General features: G+C 47.1%; 2 protein-coding genes and 1 pseudogene across 6 annotated transcripts in view; 2 read left to right on the plus strand and 1 right to left on the minus strand.

The window, feature by feature from the left end:
• Rbak (RB associated KRAB zinc finger) overlaps nt 1-20,578 on the minus strand; it is a 132,732-nt gene that overhangs the window by 32,544 nt on the left and 79,610 nt on the right. For 3 of the 5 annotated variants that reach the window (XM_090329890.1, XM_090329889.1, XM_090329885.1), the window contains 2 exons: nt 15,972-16,097; nt 13,256-13,353 (listed from right to left, as the gene is read on the minus strand). The exons of 1 other annotated variant lie outside the window; for it this stretch is intronic. The gene's annotated coding sequence lies outside the window, so the exon portion shown is untranslated. Of the gene's footprint in view, nt 1-13,255; nt 13,354-14,827; nt 14,941-15,971; nt 16,098-20,578 lie in introns of those variants that run through there. One more of the 5 variants, XM_090329887.1, reaches the window with a different exon arrangement.
• LOC150065309 (ral guanine nucleotide dissociation stimulator-like) lies at nt 137-1,012 on the plus strand. Its single transcript, XM_090329891.1, has 2 exons — nt 137-325; nt 825-1,012. The coding sequence occupies exons 1-2, from the start codon at nt 156-158 to the stop codon at nt 922-924; spliced, it is 270 nt and encodes an 89-aa protein (XP_090186017.1). The 5' UTR covers nt 137-155; the 3' UTR covers nt 925-1,012.
• Nucleotides 1,199-4,156, plus strand: LOC150065310 (serine/threonine-protein kinase PAK 1 pseudogene; annotated as a pseudogene).

The following is a 20,578-nucleotide window of genomic DNA, read 5'->3' on the forward strand; positions in this document are numbered from 1 at the left end:
GTGTCCCTGTGAGTGTCCCTGTGTGTGTTGCTGTGAGTGGTCAAATGTTTGCAGTTATTTGTGTGTGTCCATGAATGTTCCTGTAGTGTTGCACATGGCACTTGAACTGTCCCTGTGTGGTTCTCCTCCAGACTGAAGGGGACTTGTCCCCAGGCATGCCCGATGCCTGCGGGTCAGAGTTCCCCACGGCAGGCACACTGCAGGAGCAGGTGGACCACCTGGTGCTTGCCCAGCTGCTCGACAACTCCACCTTCATCCACACCTTCTTCAACAGCTACAGAAGGTGTGCAGACACCCTTCAGGTCCTGGACCTGCTGTTTACAAGGTGAGTGCCAATTCCAATAGCACAGGATTCCTGAGCTGCAGTGGAAGCCTTGGCAGTGGAGCCTGCAACGTGGGCTGCTCACACAGACTTCCTCTTTGGCACTTGCCACTGCCTGGGGATCAAAGCAGGGAAGTCCTCGGCTACACTGGCACAGGCACACATGCTGCACTGTCCTGTCTAGGCCTGCAGGCTCTCCTCTCGGGCTATGTATCTCTGAGACCTCCAACAAAGCACTGTCTCTCTTCAACAAGAAGGCAACCCATTTTCTCTGCATGACCTCGTCCACCTAGATAGAGACAGAGCAGGGCTGGCTGGGGCAAGTGCCAAGGCACTGTACTCCTAAGCTCATCACCCAGGGGCTACTGTCCTCATGCATGGCACCAATGGGAAGTAGTGCTCATGGAGGGCCAATATGCAGGCAATGTGCTTGGTGGTACAAGAAGGGCAGACATGGACTGGCTGACCTGGGCTAGCCAGTGATGCTTCAAATCCTCAACAGGTTCAGGAGTTTGGAAGCCCCCATGGGCTCCTCTGGACAGACTGACATCCTCCCGCATTCCAGCGAGGATGTCATCCCTGGAAACAAGCTCTACAAGTGAGTGAGTGGGATTCGATCTCCAGCTAGGGCATGCTCCACATTGGAGAAAAATCCATGGGTGTGTGTTTGTGTGTATGTGTGTGTTACTCTCGTGCTCATCTTTATGTGTGTCTGCATGGTTGCGAGTGTGTGCTTGATTTCGAGTGTGAAGGTCTGCGCATGTGCGTGGGCGCACTCGCACACACTCCTCTGTGTGTGTGTGTGCTGGAGTTGGGGCTGTGAGTGAGACACGGCCCAATCAGGAGCTCTGAACACCTATGATTATCAAGGGAGTCATGGGATCTGGGCATCCTCGGCAGCAGAGGGAAAACCCCAGGCAAGGGCTACTCATATGAGGACCACTAGAGGCTGGGTCCACGGCTGAGCCCCACGAGAAGGCATGCTCCCCACACACCTTACCAAGCAGGTTTGCTCAACTCACCTTGAGCTCCAAAAAAGGCCAAGACACATCTTTGCTTGGTCAGTGGGCCTGACATGCTGCTAGGTGTGAGGGAGAGCTCAGCGCCACGCTCAAGAGTGTTCTGGAAGGTAGACAGCCCTGGTGAGCATGCTAGGAAATGAGGCAGCAGAGCGCCTGAGGATGTGTGTCACACCCCTCTACATATCAGGCCGGATAGCAAGCCATCTTGGAGTCTAGCATGGAGAGAGTGGCCCAGGGGGGAGAGGAGGAAGGCACTGGAAAGAGCAGAAGGGTGTTGCTCCTCTCCGGGGCAGCAACACGGGAACGGGGAGGGACACACAGGGCCAGCCTGTAGTCCCCCGGGAGCCGAGCGAGATGGTAAGTGTCGAAGACCCAGCCCTCCCCCAATCACCGGGGAAGAAAGAACCACGCTGAGTCAGAAGCAGTGTTAACCATGAAAGCGCATCAGATCTCTCTGCTGATCTCTGCTGATCTCTGCTGATCTCTGATGCTCTCTGATGCTCTCCTCTCTTTATTGCGTCAGACAATTAGTTATATACTGTTAGGGTAGGAGAAGGTGGGCACTGGGAAGCTACCCAATAGAAAGAGGGCCTCTGTGCTACCACTAAGGGTCTGGGTGGGGCTGTCAGGTACTGGGCAGGACAGGTGCAGGAAAGCTCTGGAGACTTGAGCTGCTGCGAGACCCGCGAAACTGCGGGGGGTTCAATGGAGTCACGTACACAGAGATGCCTTAAGAGAGGTATGCAAAGGACCGAATGCCTAGACAAAGCCCTTTAATTGCAGCTGAGCCAGAATCAGGCTTCAGGGATGGAGGCTAGGCCCCAACAGAAGGGGCCAGAACTGCTCCCAGCATTTGGTCTTGGATCCCTCCTTGGAGTTTCTCTGCCAGCCTAGCTTAGTTTGGCTGGCCAGGGGTGGCACAGCTCAAAGGTGCCCCTGTTGGGATGTGCTGCTCTCTGAAAGGGCAGCCAACATCACAGGGGTGTGAGGATGACCCCGGGAGGGACTGGCCTTCATTCACACTCTGCTTCCCACCCATTCGCCTCCAGGGCCATCTGCTGCCTCCTGAGCACCTGGCTGGACTACCACCCGCAGGACTTCTTGGCACCATCGCAGCATGCCTGCCTGCAGCGCCTGCGCGCACACCTGAGGCTCTACATGTGTGGCTCTGACCTGGAGCGCCGGGTCTCCCACATGCTCGCACAGTTGGGGATCCGGGAGCCCAGCCAGGCAGAGGCTATGGGTGCGCAGCCTGGGACTGACCCACAGCCTGGGAAGGGGTGGAGGTCGCAGGGCACCACTGGGTGGTGGAGACCCCGGAAGTAGCCATGGGCTGGGAGCAAGAGAAGCCTGAAGCCTAGCGTGGGTGCTGGCTGCTTGAGCAATAGGCTAGGTGGAAGTTCCCAGGCGGGCAAAGCTCAGGGAGGAGGGGGTGGTGGCGCTTCTCCAAGAGTCCCAAGCAAGCAGGCACGGAGAAGCTCTTGTGTCGTCCTGTCCTGCAGCTCCAGCAGGAGCTGTGACTGAACCACTTCCTGTCACTCCAACTCGGGACGTGGCTACATCTCCCATTTCACCTACTGAGAATACCACCACTCCACCAGATCCATTGACCCGGCATATTGAGAAGCAGCAGAAGAAACCCAACATGTCTGATGAGGAGATCTTAGAGAAATTACGGAGCATAGTGAGTGTGGGTGATCCTAAGAAGAAGTATACGCGCTTTGAGAAGATTGGACACGGTGCTTTGGGAACTGTGTATACCGCCATGGATGTAGCCACAGGACAGGAGGTGGCCATTAAGCAGATGAATCTGCAGCAGCATCCGGAGAAAGGGCTGGTTATTAATGAGATCCTGGTCATGAGGGAAAACAAGAACCCAAATATTGCAAACTACTTGGACAATTACCTTGTAGGAGATGAGCTATGGGTTGTCATGGAATACTTGGCTGGAGGTCCCTTGTCAGATGTGGTAACAAAAATCTGTATGGATGAAGGACAGATTGCTGCTGTGTGCCGTGAGTGTCTGCAGGCCCTAGAGTTCCTACATTCGAATCAAGTCATTCACAGAGACATCAAGAGCGACAATATACTGTTGGGAAAGGATGGCTCTGTCAAGTTAACCGATTTTGGATTCTGTGCACAGATAACTCCAGAACAGAGCAAAAGGAGCACCATGGTGGGAACGCCATATTGGATGGCACCCGAGGTGGTAACAAGAAAGCCCTATGGACCCGAGGTTGACATCTGGTCCCTGGGCATCGTGGCTATTGAAATGATGGAAGGAGAGCCCCCATACTTCAATGAAAACCCTCTGAGGGCCTTGTGCCTCATTGCCACCAGTGGCACTCCGGAACTTCAGAACCCAGAGAAGGTGTCGGCTATCTTCCGGGACTTTTTAAACCGCTGTCTGGAGATGGATGTGGAAAAGAGAGGCTCAGCTAAAGAGCTCCTGCAGCATCCATTCCTCGAGGTTGCCAAGCCCCTCTCCTGCCTCATTCCATTGATTGCTGCAGCAAGGGAGGCAACCAAGAACAAGCCCTAAGATGCTGCCCACCCCAGGGTCGGGGACATTCTCCCACGCCCTGAATTCTTAGTGTAAGAACGCGCCTGCATCTTGGGATTACGTCACGTAGCAACACGTGCCTGCTTGCGTTGATGTGCAAACATCCTACCACCTGGCCTCTACCCCGAGCAAACATCCTACTACCCGACCCCCTACCCCAAGCAGTTCCTATACCCCACCCCCTCCTGCCTCTCCTGAAGAGGCATATAAACCCCTGTGTGAAAAATAAAATCTGCGGCTTAATCAGGACGCTTGTCTTGCTGCCTTCTTCGTGTCTCCTGTCCCTTTCATTCCTCCCTCTAGGTTCTTGGCCCTAGTCGACGTCCCGCTGGACGGGACAAATGCCGCCCAACGTGGGGCCCGGGAGCCAGCGAGGCTGAGGAACGCTGTCTTCCAGGAAAACTTGGATCCAAGTGATTGTGTGACCGGCTCGGAGCTACCCACCCAAGACATCAGTTTCGGTCAACGCTGAGCAGTGAAGACGGCGCAAGGTAAGTGACTGGCCATGGCACAGGTATCATCGTCACAGGAATTGCTCATCTCAGGTTTAAGAGGCCCTCAAGACACGAGGAACTCGCGTTAAAAGGAAAGATTTAAAGGCATTTTTTGATCATGGGGAAGAATTATATCCTTGGTTCCCCAAGGAGGGAACCATTAATAAGATTAACTGGCAGAGAGTTGGAGATTGTTTATTAAGAAGATTCATGTTTTTATAAGAATTTTCATGTAAGGATTGCAATTGTGGTCACATAAGGAACATTTTCTGCTTGAAACTATAAATAGTACACGCTTGCGCTTGGCCATGTACAGCGTAAATAGCCTTTACCAAATGTGTTTGCAAGAAATTGTTTTTATGTGGCTAAAGTGATCATTGATCTCAAAGACTGCTTTTATACAATTCCCCTACACCCTGATGATATTTTGTTGGTGGCTCAGGACAGGCCAGATCTACAGAATTGTTTTGTGGAACTTTCTAAAGCCTTCCTTAACCTTGGCTTGCAAGTAACTCCTGATAAAAGTCCAGTGACAAGATCCCTTGACCTATTTGGGTTTAAATCTACAACAGGAATTAGATTTAACACCTCACATTCAATTTCGTGTTGACTGCCTCCATACCCTTAATGATTTCCAAATCCTCTAGTAGATATTCAATGGCTCAGGCCTTATTTAAAATTGCCTAATAATATCCTTTTGCCCCTCAACGATATTCTGGGAGGAGTCCTGAACCCCACCCCCCAAAATTTTTTCCTATGTCACAGTGGCATGCGTTCCCTTCTTGCCAGAAACCAACTCAGAGCCTTGGGGAGGCGACTGAATGTGAAAGAGAAACCAGAATGTGGGCAAGAGCTGAGTACACTCTAGAGTTAGTTGATAGGACACCCGTGGACACAGGTAACTGGGGAGCAGAAGAGTCAGCAGTGGAGGCATGGCTAGTTGAGTGCTTGGGGCTCTCTGCACGCAGGGCCACATCAGGCCACGGTTGAGCTTCGGCCTAAGATCTCTCTTCGAGTTACAATCATAGCCAAGGAAGAAATGGAGGCAGTAAAGAAAACCAGGAAGGAACCAAGAGCAATGTGTCCAGGTAGGACTCCAGGATAAATGAAGGCAGCTTGGATGAGGTCGGAGAGGTAGGAGAGGGAACCTATAAAAACACCGAAGATCAATTGGGTTATGCAAAGGAAGCCTATTTACAAATAAATGCTGCAGCGAAAGAGGCTTGGAAAAGATTACGTAATTCCAATCGTACAAAAAATTTAGTAGAAATTAAACAGGGACCGAATGAACCTTGTCTAGAATTTTTGTCTCGATTAATGGAGACTGCAGACCGCCTAGTACAAGATGAGAACGCAAGGAAGATTATAGTTAGACACATAACCTATGAAAATGCCAACGCCGCCTGTCAGGCGGCTATCAGACCCCATAGGAATAAGGGAGGAATCACGGACTTTATTTCACTGTGTGCTGGTATTGGACCCTCCCATGTACCAGGCCTTACTTTAGCCGCCGCTCCTCAAGGAAAGACTATTACTGAATTTCTAAACTATAGAGGTCAGCGGCATTCTCGGGTTGCTAGTCCCCCGGGGAGTTGCTTCTCTTGTGGTCAAGTAGGACATTGGATGACACAATGCCCACGCCAGAGCAGGTTAAAGAGAGAAAAATCACCTGGCACATGTCCACGCTGTGGTAAAGGGAAGCACTGGGCTAAAGATTGCAAGTCCGCAACAAATCACAATGGCCGCCCGTTTTCGGGAAACTGGAGAAGGGGCCAGCCTCTGGCCCCGCAAAACCATGGGGCAGTCCCTCCCTCTTCTCGGCCACAAGTACATCTTCTAACAACCCCCCAAAATCAGTCTGCAGCCTCTTCCGTGCCACCCCAGGCAGCGCAGGATTGGACCTCTGTTCCTCCACCTGCTCAGTATTGACCCCAGAGATGGGGACACAAGCTCTCCCCACGAGGGTCTTCGGTCCCCTTCCCCTGGGAGTGGCTGGATTGCTGTTAGGGCGAAGTAGCTCAGCCCTTAAAGGAATACAGATTACACCTGGCAAAATTGACCAGGATTTTACTGGAGAAATCAAAGTTATGGCCTCTGCCCCGAAACACGTGGTATCGATCCCAGCCGGTCAATACTTGTGCCTTTACCTCACGGGGAGACTGCTAATTCTTCTGCCCCATGCGGACAGAGAGGATTTGGATCTCTGATATCTATTGAGTACAAAGCATAAAACAAGAGAGGCCTGAGATGACTATATTTATACAAGAAAAACCCTTTAAAGGAATATTAGACATAGGAGCGGATGTGTCTGTAATATCTAAAAAGCATTGGCCAGCCCAATGGCCCCTGACAACCTCTATGACTTCCCTACAGGGGATTGGGCAAGCAACTGACCCGCAGCAGAGCAGTGCGATCCTTGTTTGGAGAGATAAGGAAGGGCACTCTGGTCATTTTCAGCCATTTGTCCTGGATCATCTGCCAATTAATTTATGGGGTCGTGATATCATGGAAAAAATGGGAGTGTATATGTTTAGTCCTAGTGCTGCGGTCACTAAGCAGTTACTTGATCAAGGCCTCCTCCCCTTTAGGGGACTAGGCCGAGCAGCACAGGGGGAGCCAGAGCCACTCCAACCCCAGTCTCACCCCCCCGAGACAAGGATTAGGGTATTCTTTAACGGAGGCTGTTGTTTGTCCTGCCCCTCATGCTGATCCCATAAATTGGCTCTCTGAAGAACCGGTGTGGGTCGAACAGTGGCCTCTCTCTCTAGAAAAGATCATTGCAGTACAGCAGCTGGTACAGGAACAGCTGGACTTGGGGCATGTGGCCCCTTCTAACTCTCCATGGAATTCTCCAATTTTTGTTATAAAGAAAAAGTCAGGTAAATGGAGGCTGTTACAGGATCTGAGAAAGGTAAATGCATCTATGGAACTGATGGGGGCCTTACAGCCCGGCTTGCCTTCCCCCATGGCAATCCCAAAGGATACTTATAAGATTATTATAGATTTGAAGGATTGTTTCTATACTATACCCCTGGCACCTCAAGACTGTAAGCGCTTTGCCTTCAGCGTCCCCTCTGTTAATTTTAAAGAACCCATGAAGCGATATCATTGGCTTGTGCTCCCACAGGGCATGGCAAATAGCCCAACTTTATGTCAAAGTTTTGTAGCTAGAGCCATTTCTTCCACCCGTGAAAAATTCTCTTCTGTTTATATTGTTCATTATATGGACGGCATCTTGTTGGCTTGTTCTGACCCTATCGTCGTACGACAAGCCTTTGGACAACTAAAGCAAGATCTGAGCCTCTTTGGCCTTATAATAGCAGCTGAAAAGGTTCAGGAACACCCCCCTTTTACGTATTTAGGCCATATAGTAGGCCCACACTATTTTAAAAGCCAAAAAATACAATTAAAAACTTCACACTTAAGAACTCTTCATGATTTTCAGCAATTTTTAGGAGATATAAATTGGCTTCGGCCTTATTTAAAGCTGTCCACAGGAGAGTTAAAACCCCTCTTTGATCTCTTAAAAGGAGATACCAACCCTACATCCTTGCGCAATTTAAATCCCGACGCCAGGAGGGCCATCCAAATCGTAGAAAAGGCAATTTCCCAGCAACAAGTGACCTATTGTGACTACTCTAAACCATGGGGAGTTTACATTTTAGCTACTTCTCACTCCCCAACTGCTGTACTGTGGCAGGATGGCCCACATTTATGGCTTTATCTACCATCAACACCCGGCAAAGTGCTGACCCCCTACTACGAATTGGTAGCTAATCTGATACATATGTGCCGAGTGGATTCCCGTAAATATTTAGGTCAGGAACCTCATTTTATCTGTGTCCCATATAATTTACAACAACAAGATTGGCTATTCGCCCATTGCGATTCTTGGGCCATTGCTTGGGCCAATTATACGGGAAAAATTTTGCATCACTACCTGTCTAACAAACTTCTCCAATTTGCTGCGTGTCATAAGTTCCTATTTCCTTCCATAGTACGGGCCTCGCCTGCCTTTATCTTCTGCCGCTTTAGTATTTACAGATGGATCCTCCAATGGAACGGCTGCTTTGACCATTAATAGGAAAATTCAATCTTGGGTTACGGGTTTTTCCTCCGCCCAAGAGATAGAATTAGAGGCTGTTTTACAAGCACTCGTCCTGTTACAAGACGAGCCCTTTAACTTATACTCAGACAGTCAATATGTAATTCGTGCTCTTCAAGTCATAGAAACTGTTCCCTTTATTGGAACTACTAACTCCAATATCCAGACCCAATTTCGCCAAGTACAAACTTTGTTTTGTTCTCGCAACCACCCCTGTTTTTTTGGCTTCGTTCGAGCTCACACTAATCTTCCTGGCCCTTTAAGTGAGGGTAACGCAGTTACTGATTCTGCCACCAGAGTTTATTTAACTCAAGTTGAACTTGCTAAGCAGTCACATGCCATCCATCATCAAAACAGCCGAGCCTTGCGCCGACAGTTTAAATTACCTAGACAAGTGGCACGTCAAATAGTTAAAACCTGCTCCAACTGTGTGCCCTTCTCACCAGCTCCTCATTTAGGTATAAATCCACGAGGACTGCTTTCTAATCACATTTGGCAGATGGATGTCACACATGTTCCATCATTTGGCCGATTAAAATATGTTCATGTTACTGTAGATACTTATTCTAATTTTATCCTGGCCACCCCCCTTGCTGGGGAAGCTACTAAACATTGTATTTCTCACTGCATTGGATGTTTTGCTGTGATGGGGATTCCCTCGCAAATAAAAACAGATAATGGCCCTGGCTATGCAGGCCGAGCATTTCAATCCTTCTGCCATTCTTATAATATCACTCATATTACAGGCATTCCTTACAATCCTCAAGGTCAAGGCATCGTGGAGAGAGCTAATGGATTATTAAAACATCAAATTGCTAAAATACAGAAAGGAGAGTCATATCCCGCTACCCCTGTGAATATACTTAATCATGCTTTATTTGTTTTAAATTTTTTGAATCTGGATTCAAATAATTTATCTGCTGCTCAGCGATTCTGGGAAAAAAAGAGAGCAGCGTGCTTTTGCCTTAGTAAAATGGAAGGATCCCCTAACTGGTGCTTGGCACGGACCAGATCCTGTTCTAACCTGGGGTAGAGGGCATGTATGTGTTTTTTCACAGGAAGAAAATGATGCCCGCTGGCTGCCCGAACGCTATGTTCGGATTCTGGAGAGTGACTGGTCATCCAAGGAGCGACTCACTGGACCTTCACCCCCAACCCTCCAGTAATGCATCCAGTAATGGGGAAAAGACCTGAATTCATGTTTATGTGTTAAGTGTAAAAGTCTCTGTTTCTTTGTCTTGTTCGTGTTACATATTTTTTCTTGTCCAGTTTTGTCTTTGAAATTGGTACCAGTTTTAAATATGGATCCTTATGGTTTTTCTAAAGTTTTGTTTTGAACCTGGTTCTCACCTGCAAGAGTAAAATTGGCAAAGCTCTCTTGACACAAACTTCCGGAAAATGAATGGCCAATATTAATTTTGTGCACTTTAAAATCTTTGAGTATGGATGTGTGTGAATGAGTGAGTGAACATATTCAAGGTTTAATGAAGAAAATCATTTAGGTTTGAATTATTGCATTGTTTTAAAGAAGGGAACATTAGATCAGCAAAAAAAAATGAACTTGCTGTTCGTATAACAGCTCTTAAGTCCCATTAAGAAGGTCGAATCAGCAGATTGGAGAGAGAACTCCAAGAGCATCAAGGGAGGCACTTAGAGCAGAGGAAAGAGCCTCAAGAACCTACTAGTAAGGTCCCAGAACAGCAGAGACAGATCACGTTGAAAACTACTGCAGCTTCTGAAGAATGAGGAATTGCCAGCACTTCAGATCCACCAACAGCCAATATCAAGCCAACTCCTGTTGTTTCTACTCCAAGTAAAGTGACAACTGAAGCTATGGCTGGGAACAAATCAACGCCTATGGCCAGTACCCGTCCAATGGTCACATCTTCAACAGTCACCAATAGAACAACTCGCAGATCTAAGCCCCAGATGGATGAATTCCCCCCTCCCCCCACGAGAGGAATCGCAGTCAAGGACAGGATAAGAGGGGATGCTCTCTGACCAACCTAAGACAGGGCCTTCAGCTTGATCTGAAGAAGTTCCCCATGACGGGTAAGGCAGAGTCAGCGATTCACCCAACCTAAGACAAGCAAGTCTGCATTTTTTAAAAGAAAGACGGGGGAGATGTTGGGGACCGACTGTGGGGTCAATGACCTTGGACCTGACCTTGGACCTACACAACTGTATACACAAGATAGTAACTCTTATCAGGATAACTTTAAGCAATGTCAATCAGTTCTTATCAGGATAACTTTAAGCAATGTTAATCAGTTTTTATCAGGATGACTTTAAGCAATGTTAATCCTTTCTCATTTATCCTATATGTGACTTGTTTACTATTTTGTATGAATGTAGCCTCTGGCAGTTCCCTAGTTTTAAGAAGAGTATTTAAGGTCGGAACTTAAAATAAACAGGACAGTCTTAGGCAGCAGTCTGGAGCTCACAGCCCTGTTGGACTGCTGACTTGGGCTGTAGTCCTCCCGAACTCCATCTGTTTGTCTCTCTATTAATTTTCCCTAGTCCTTGCCCCTATTTCAGGAATCCCAATCTGCGAACCCTGGTTTGCTGCGGCCTAGCCCCGGCAACAAGGGAAATGTACATGGAGTCAGTTGTGTAGTTGTGGATGTGCAGTTGTCTTATTTTTTTTTTTTTGCCATTCCTGGGTTTGAGCTCGGGGCCTGAGCACTGTCCTTGGACTTTCTCAAGGCTAGAGCTCTACTACTTGAGCCTTAGCACCACTTCCAGCTTTTTTTTTCTATGTATGTGGTACTGAGGAATCGAACCTGGGTCTTCGTGCATGCTAGGCAAGCACTCTACCACTAGGCCAACTCCCAGCCCATGTACTTGTCTTTTCTTTGATCTCAAGACCCACACGGGTGCTTGGATTCAATGATGAGCATTGATTGCCCGTGGTGTGTGAACCCATTATTTGCTTCTTGCAATTTTCTTCTGTGTAGTGGCACGTGTTCCCATCTTGCCAGAAAATAAATCAGAGGCCCGTGGAGACTAATAAATGTGAAAAAGAAACCAGAATGTGGGCAAGTGTACACTCTACACTTAGGTGACACGACAGTCGTGGACAGAGGTTAACTGGGGTGCAGAAGAGTCAGGAGTAGAGGCATAGCTTGTTGTGGGCTTGGGGTTCGAGAAATCTTGAATTGGAGAAGGTGAGTGAACAAGGAGAACAGCATGAGGCTGTTGAAGGTCCCAAACCCATGGCTCACTGTGGCTTCTCCCTGACAAAATGATCCTCCCCAAAGAGTTGAATGAACATCAGGCCGGAAGCCAGCTCCAGGCCTGCGAGGCCAGCCTGTCTGAAGTTCACCAAGTCCTCCTGCTCATACTCACCCAGGCCCCACCAGCCAGAAGACTGCCTTGTGAAGGCCTCACAGCCCTGGGGACTGAGGATGTGACCAAGAAGGCCACACTGCAGATTTTCCTGAGCTGCCTCACCAGTCAATGGCATCAACCTAGACCTTCAGCTGGCCCCTGTGGGACACTGGTGAACAGAGGCACCTTCTGAGACAAGGGAACTGGACAAGTCACTGAAGTTAGGGCAGGACCCACACCCTCCATCCAGCAGGGATGGCAGCACCCTCCGCTGGACTTCTCAGACTCTCAGTTTCCTGGCTTAGATATGGGCTCAGGGAGAGCCCTCATTGCTCATGATGAGTGTGGGGCTTGTGGTAAAGCAGGGAGGGGTGGATGCTCAGAAGGGTGGGCCCAGCTTGTGTCCTGGCCGATGAATGAAGCAGAAGGGGGATGATCTCTGCTCTGCACGCACAGGCACACACATCTCTCAGACTCATTAGTGCTGAAAAAGAGGGGTGGCCCCTAAGCTCTCAGGCACAGCATTCTTGAGAAGTAGGTGTCCAATGCAGTCTACACAGTGTATAAAGGGAGCTTAGCTCTGTTCCTGTGTGCTTGACATCTAGGCTACCCTGTCACTGCCTCCATGCAAGAGGCCCATGTCCCCACACCAGCTGCTTCCTGTGCATGGACAAGGAGGAGGCTCCCTATCCAGTCACCACACCAGGCCACGGTTGACCTTTGGCCTAAGATCTCCCTTCCAGTTACAAACACTGACAAGGAAGAAATGGAGGCAGGCAAGAAAACCAGGAAGAAACCAGGAGCAATGTGTCCAGGTAGGAGTCCAGGGGAGATGAAGACAGTTTGGATGTGGCTGGTCAAGACAGGACACAGAGTCTGGGGATGGCCTGAGCTGCCCATGTGACAACACAGCCTTTTTCTCAGCCACCCCTGATGAAGAACCCACACAAGAGCAAGTGCTATCACCTGTCCTCCCACACTGGGGCATGCCCCCTGCTCATCCATTTCTATGCAGAATACAATCATATGAATTACAAAACCTGAAATGGATGTCTCCTTTGAAAAGAATAGAATAAGGGTATATCTCACTCTTCTAACTGAGGGAGGATAATTAGTCATAGAATGGAAAATCTTTGATGAATCAGTACACATCTCTAATTCTAAATCACATTTTGTGTGAGGAGCAAGACATTGCCTGCCCTGCGGGCAAAGGTTCCCACCTCACTTTGAGGGAAGAGAATAGGAGATTGTTAGCTATACTCATTGCTGCAGGCAGGTTGGACTCAATGACTTATCTCTGTGAAGGGCAAGCAGTCACAGAGGCAGGTTAAAGAGATCTTAGAGCTGCTCTGGAGCTGTCAGGGAAAGTAGAACAAAACTCACTTCTGTCAAGATGACATCATCATCGAGGTCCTCTTCTTCATGTTGCTGAGGAGCTGGGGTGACCAGCATTGGAATCCCTTCTTCATCAGAAGAATCTGATATGGTAATAGGCCCTTCTCTGAGACTAATCCAGTCTAAAAGGAGGCAAACAACACTGTTATTAGAACACTGACACAATCACGTTCACTCTTGCAAATTCAATTTTGGCCCAAAGAGTGTTAACAGTCTAACCTTTATCATAACTACTATTAACTTACCAACTGAAAGCACATACACTAAAGCAGTAACAGCTATGTTTCCATGTTTCCTTTTGTTTTGTTTTCCCTTAATAGTGCTAGAGTATATGCTAAAGATTATCAACTTTTTCTTTTTTTTCCCTCTCTTTTTTGGTGCTGGTCCCAGGGCTTTAACTCAGTGGCTCACACCTGTAATCCTAGTTACTCAGGAGGCTGAGATCTGAGTACTGAAGTTCATAGCCAGCCAGGCATCAAAGAATGTGAGATTCTTACCTCCAATTAAGCATTAGAAAACAGAAAGTAGGGCTGTGGCTTAAGGGGTAGCGCAGTAGCCTTGAGTTGAAGAGTTCAGACATAGCAACCCATGACCCACCAAAAAAAAGAAAAAGATCAGGAGTTTAACCCAGTGGTACAATGCTTGCCTAGCATGTACAAAGACCTGAGTTCGATTTCTCAGTACCATATACATAGAAAAAGACAAAAGTGGTACAGTGGCTCAAGTGTTAGAGCATTAGCCTTGAGAAGGCCCAAGGACCATCCATGTTCAAGCCCTGAGTTCAAGCCCTAGGACTCCCCCCACACCAAAAAAAGAACCCCCCCCAAATCAATGATCTCATTTACTGAGCTGCAGAGATTCTAAGGACAGCAATTATCACACACACACACACACACACACACACACACACACACACCACCATCACCACCACCACCACCACCACAACTACCACCACCACCACCACCACCACCAACAACAACAACAACAACAAAACAGTTGAAGGTTCTGTCTTGCTTTGAGTCTTGCCCTGAATGTCATATTACAAAGCTGCTAAGAATGTTTTTGTTGTTTTGTTTGTTGTTTGGCCAGTTCCAGTGATTCAACTCAGAGCCTGGGCACTGTCCTTGGATTTTCTCAAGGATAGAGCTCTACCACTTTAGCCACAGGTCCATTTCTGGCTTTTTCTATGTATGTGGTACCAAGGAATGGAACCCAGATCTTCGTGCATGTTAGGAAAGCACTCTACCACTAGGCCAAACTCCAGGCTAATCAATGCTTCATAGTGAGACCCTGTCTCAAAAAAACCAAACTTGGGACCTGGGACTTTGGCCTAGTGGTAGGGTGCTTGCCTACCACGCAGGAAGACCCGGGTTCAATCCCTCGGTACCACATACATAGAAAAAGCTGGAAATGGTGCTGAGGCTCAAGTGTTAAAGTTCTGGCCTTGAGAAAGCCCAAGGACATTGCTTCGGCCCTGAGTTCAAGCCAGGGCTGGAAAAAAAATCGAAACTAGTTGAGTGATCTCAAACCTATAATTCTAGATACTCGGGTGACTTGAGATCTGGAGGATCAAAATTTGATGTCATTCCAGGCCAGAAAGTCCATAGCATTCCATGTACAGAAAAAAGCCAGGACAAAGATGTGGCTCAAGTGGTAGAACACCAGGCTTGAAGAAGCTGAGCAAGAAGGAGAATCCTGTAGTTCAAGCCCTGGCATGGGGAAAAGAAGGAAACGGAGGAAGAAGCAAAGAAGGGAGGGAGGAAGGGAGGGAGGGAGGGAGGGAGGGAGGGAGGGAAAGAAGGTGTGAAAAGTGGGGTGAGGGGAGAGAAACAACAACAACAACAAAAAACACAGAAAAGAAATATCATGTGAGGGCAAGCAAACTTACTAGTACCTATAACTGTTGTAGGAAAAATAAGCTCACAGGAGCACTCCTAATCCCATCTCTATAGATCCAATGACTGTCTACTCACAGGTTGGATTACTAGCATATTAATCTACTTATGTAAGATTTCATTTCTTCCTTTTCTGGCTGGTATACACAGGGACTCTTCCTTCCTAGGCAAATGCAGTACCAATGAGCCATGCCTCAGCCCTTTTAGCTTTAGTTTGTTTATAGAAAGGATCTAACACTTTTGTCCAGGCTGCCTGGGGTCATGCTTTTTATGTATGTGTGTGTGTGTGGTTATGGGACTTGAACTCTGGGCCTGGACGTTATCCCTGAGCTCTTCAGCTGAAGGCTACTGCCCTACCCCTTAAGCCACAACACCACTTCCCTTGTTTTCTGGTGGTTAATTGAAGAGGCAGTAACTAAAGTCCCTGGGCTGGCTTTGACTCCTGAACCATGATTTTCAGAGCTCAGCCTCCTGAGTAGCTAGGATTATAGGTGTGAGCCAGCTCGCCCAGCTGGGTAATGATTTTACCTTTACCACTTGAGTAGCTAACTACAAGCATATAATACCATGCTTTGTCTCTTGGGGTTCTAACTAACCTCTCCCAGGCTAGCCTCAAAGCACTGGTCTCCTACCTCTGCTTCCTGAGTAACTGGGAATTTAGGCATTTGCCACCATGCTCGGTATGAGGGAGGATTGATAAAATTCATTCATGACTATATGTGTAAGCTGGCACACTACTAGTCTAACAAATGCTTTTTATGCCTGATGTTCTCAGATCTAAAAATAAAATACTTCTGGATTCTAAAGCAGGCTAGATTCTTGGCCAAGTAGAATAAACAACTTACCTTGTCTCCTGTGGCAGTGAAAGTTGTTCAAGTGAATTATCTCTTCATTGTTATTTCCCTCTGCCATTTTCAAATGCAGTCATATATATGTGTGTGTTATTTTTAGTATTCAGACATGATGACCATCTGTACCAAAGCATATGGGGGGAAAAAAAGAGCATTAAGAGTATTTGTCACACGCTGGTGGCTTACACCTAATGACTGTATACAGCAGAGTATAGGCTTTTGGAGTGATGTAGTTTCAGTTTTTGCTCAAGGATAGCACTCTGCCACTTGACACACAGCATCATATCCAGTTTTTGTTTATACGGTACTGAGGAATCGAACCCAGGGCCTCATGTGTGCTAGGCAAGTATTCTTAACACTAAGCCACATCCTTTCTTTTTGGGGGCCTGGGAGCTGTCACTGAGCTCTTCAGTTCCAGGCTACCACCCTACCCCTGAAGTCACAGCGCCACTTCTGGTTTTCTGGTGGTGAACAGGAGATGAGTCTCCTGGTCTTTAGTGCCTGGGCTGGCTTTGAACTATCCTCAGATCTCAGCCTCCTGAGTAGCTAGGATTACAGGCATCAGCCACTGTGTCCAGCAAACTTTCTCATCAGTCAAATATTTCATCTTTTTTTTGGTGGGGGGTCAGTATTAGGACTTGAACTCAGACCCTGGGTGCTGTCCCTGAAATACTTCACTACTGCTGTAACATTCTGAGTCAGAGTGCCACTTATAACCTTTCACTGCTATTGGTAATGTTCTGCCTTGACAGCATTTCAGATGCTGTTGGTCTCCATGTCCTCAACCAGTCAAGGCCACAGCCATAACTGTCTGTATATACCTATAATTTAATGTCTCTCCACATGTTGCAAAGTAGAAGAAATGTGATTTTTCATATTTAAACTTCATTATACCAAAATCAAGACAAAAAATTACTTTTTTTTTGTTCCGGGCACAATGGCTCATCCCAATTATCGGGGAGGATCATGGTTTCAAGCAGCTGGTAAAAAAGAAGTGAGAGCCAAGGTTGTGGCTCATACCTGTAATCCTAGCTACTCAGGAGGCTGAGAACTGAGGATCCAGGTTCAAAGCTGGCCCTGGCACTAAAGGACCTGAGACTCTTATCTCCTATGAACCCCTAGAAAACAGGAAGTGGGGTTTGGCTCAAGGGTAGGGTGGTAGCGTTGCACTCAAGAGCTCAGGGACAAGGCCAAGACCCAGGGTTAGGGTGGTAGCTTTGAGGTGAAAACCTCAGGGACAGTGCCCAGGCCAGAGTTTAAGCTCCATGACTGACACACACACACACACACACACACACACACACACACACACACAGAAGTGAGATTCCATCTCAACAAATAAGCTGAGCATGGGGATTCACATCTATAATCCCAGCTATGTGAAGGTGTAAGTAGGATGACAATCCAAAGCTACCTAAGCAAGAAGTACAACATTTGATCTGAAAATTAACCTAAAGCAAAAAGGCACAGAGGAATTGTTCAAGTGGTACAGAGCTTGGCAGGCAAGCAAAAGCCCTGAGTCCAAACCTGTTTTTTGATTGTTGTTGTTGTGGGGCTTGAACTCTGAGCCTAGGCACTGTCCCTGAGCTCTTCAGCTCAAGACTACTGCCCTAGCACCCATGAGCCAGCCACAGCCCAACTTCTAGTGGCTAATTGGAGATAAGAGCCTGGCTTTTGAACCAAGATCATCAGATCTCAGTCTTCTAGGTGGCTAGGATTACAGCAGTGGGTCACTGCACCTGGCATGTTATTGTTTTTTAGTTAAGATTTCATTTATGTGTCAGGGCTGGGAGCTTGGCTTAGTGGTAGAGTGCTTCCTAGCATGCATGAAGACCCAGGTTCGATTCCTTGGTACCATATACATACAAAAAAGCTGGAAATGGTGCTGTGGCTCTAGTGTTAGAGCAATGGCCTTGAGAAAGCCCAAGGGTACTGTTCAGGCTCTAAGTTCAAGCCCCAGGACTGCAAAAAAAAAAAGAAAAGAGTTAATTTACTAGTATTGACGGGAATATGTTTATCTGATTAAAGGCATTTTAAAAACCCTCCAGCAGACATCATCCCTATTCAGGTACACTTTTTCTTGCAGACTGAGACTGTACTAAATGGGCAAAAAATCGGGTAGTTAGAAAGAAAAGTGTCATCAATTATTTAAGCAAATGATAATAAAAATGGTACTGAGAAAGCAAAGGCAAAAAGATTAAAAAGTAGAAGGCTCTGATGAAGACCCACATATATTCACTCATCAACACTAAACAAAGATGCACTCAGTGAAGGAGTAGGGGGAATCCACATGGGAGAAAAATAAGCTTGGATTCCTTTTTAAGATGGCACATAAAAGTCAATTCTCAGCTGGGGGCTGTGGCTCATGCCTGTAATCCTGGCTACTCGGGAGATCTGAGGATCGAGGTTCAAAGTCAGCCCAGGCACTAAAGACTCTGAGACTCATCTCCAATTAACCACTAGAAAGCAAGAAGTGGCTCTATGGCTCAAGCAGTAGAGTGTTAGCCTTGAGCTGAAGAGCTCAGGAACACTGCCCAGGTCCAGAGCTCTTGCCAGGCACCAGTGGTACCTAGAATCCTAGCTACTTAGGAGGCTGAGATCTGAGGATCTCAAAGCCCAAAGTTGGCCTACACCGATGAATGGATCCAAAAACTGAATATCAAGCAAGAAATGCACAAAACCAGCTGGCAAGGTGGCTCAAGCCTGTAATCCTAACAAATCAGGAGGCTGAGATCTGAGGATCAAGATTCAAAGCCAGCTGAGAGCACAAAAGGACCAGAGATTCTGATCCAATTAACCTCTAGAAAAAGGGAAGTGCAGTCTGGCTCAAAGATAGTGTGATAGCCTAGAGCTGAAGAGCTCAGGGACACTGTGCAGGCACAGGGGTACGGTAGTAACATTGAGCTGAAGAGCTCGGGACAGCACCCAGGCCAAGTTCGAGCCCCATGACCCACCAAAAAAAAAAAAAAAAAAAAACCCTGAACATAGGGCCAGGATTTTTACTTACAGACAGCAATGGTAAACAGGGAAAAGCTCTGACATGAAATTCAGTGTCCCTAATCAAGGACTTTTCTTTCCCATTAGGGTTTTTGTTTTTGTTTTTTGTCCCCCCCAATCCTGGGGCTTGAACTCTTGGCCTAGGTGCTGTTCCTAAGCTACTTTTGTTCAAGGCTAGCACTGTCCCACTGGAGCCACAGTGCCATTCAGCTTTCCTGAGTAACTGGATATATGAGTCTCATAGACTTTCCTGCTTGTGCTGGCTTTGAACCTCAGACTTCAGGTCTCAGATTTCAGAGTAGTTAGGATTACAGGCATGAGCCTCCAGCAGTCTAGTTTTTTGTTTGTTTGTTTTTGTTTACTGTCACTATTGGGGCTTGAGCTAAGGGCCTGAGCACTATCCTGGAGCTTTTTTTGCTCAAGCTATCATTCAACCACTTGAGCCACCACTTCCAGCCTTTTCTGTATATGTGGTACCAAGGGTTTTGTACATATTGGGCCACTAGGCCACAGTCTTGGCCCTCTGCTTAGGTTTCTAAGAATCATTTTCCCAGGCACAATGGCTCATACCTGTAATCCAGCTACTAAGGAAGCTGAGATATGATGACTGATGTTCAAAGACAGCTGGGGCACAAAAGACTATGAGATAAATATATCCAATTAACTACCAGAAAACCAGAAGTGCTGTGGCTCAAAGTGATAGAGCACTATCACTGAGCTTTAGAGTTCAGAGACAATACCCAAGCCCAGAGTTCAATCCTCACAATCAAATACTACTACTACTACTAATGTTAAACACTAATTACAGAAGCCTAATTTTTTTTTATTCACCAAATAGTCTCCTTCAATTTTTTCAGTAGGAAGCAAAGGAGACTAAGTCATTTTCCATTGGTTAAATGCCAAATAGTAAACAGTTCTGGTGGAGCTATGAGTCCTCCTGAGTACACATTAGGGGTCCTAAATAGTGGTGACAAATAGTCTGGTGAAGGTATTTTCACTCCTGCCTGGGATGTCTCTGCATCAGGGCATTCCCCAACCTTTGGTCCTCTCACCTGAACTTCAGATCAGATGGCCTCAGTCAGAATCCTGGCCTCACCACCTAATGTATCAGTACCTTTGGGGTAAGCCGTTAAATCTTCAGACTCCAGTTCCCTCACCTATAAAACAAGAACAACATGGTTGTTTAAATATAATTAAGTTACATAAGTGCCTAGTAAAGTGCTTGGCACATGGCAAAACATCATGACTATGACCCTCATTGAAATGTAAGCAGTCTTCTTACCTTGTTTAGTTACGTTGGTGACTAAATTTGAGAAACCCCTTTGTGTATGGTAAATGCCATCATAATAAAGAGTTTTGTTACAAGTGATCAGCAGTCAAATGAGGAAGAAATCTTATGCCTTTTCTTTTTCCTTGTCCTGGGGCTTGAACTCTAGGCCTGGGCACTGACCCTAAACTTCTCTGCTCAAAGCTAGCACTGTACTTGAGCCACAGCTCCCCTTCTGGCTTCTTCCATTAACTGGACGTACTTTCCCGCCCAGGTTGCCTTTGACTGGCTTTGAATTGTGATCCTCAGATCTCAGCCCGAATAGCTAGTATTACAG

The sequence above is a fragment of the Megascapheus bottae genome, chromosome 3 (assembly GCF_031878675.1).
Source record: "Megascapheus bottae isolate mThoBot1 chromosome 3, mThoBot2.hap1, whole genome shotgun sequence".
NCBI lineage: Eukaryota > Metazoa > Chordata > Mammalia > Rodentia > Geomyidae > Megascapheus > Megascapheus bottae.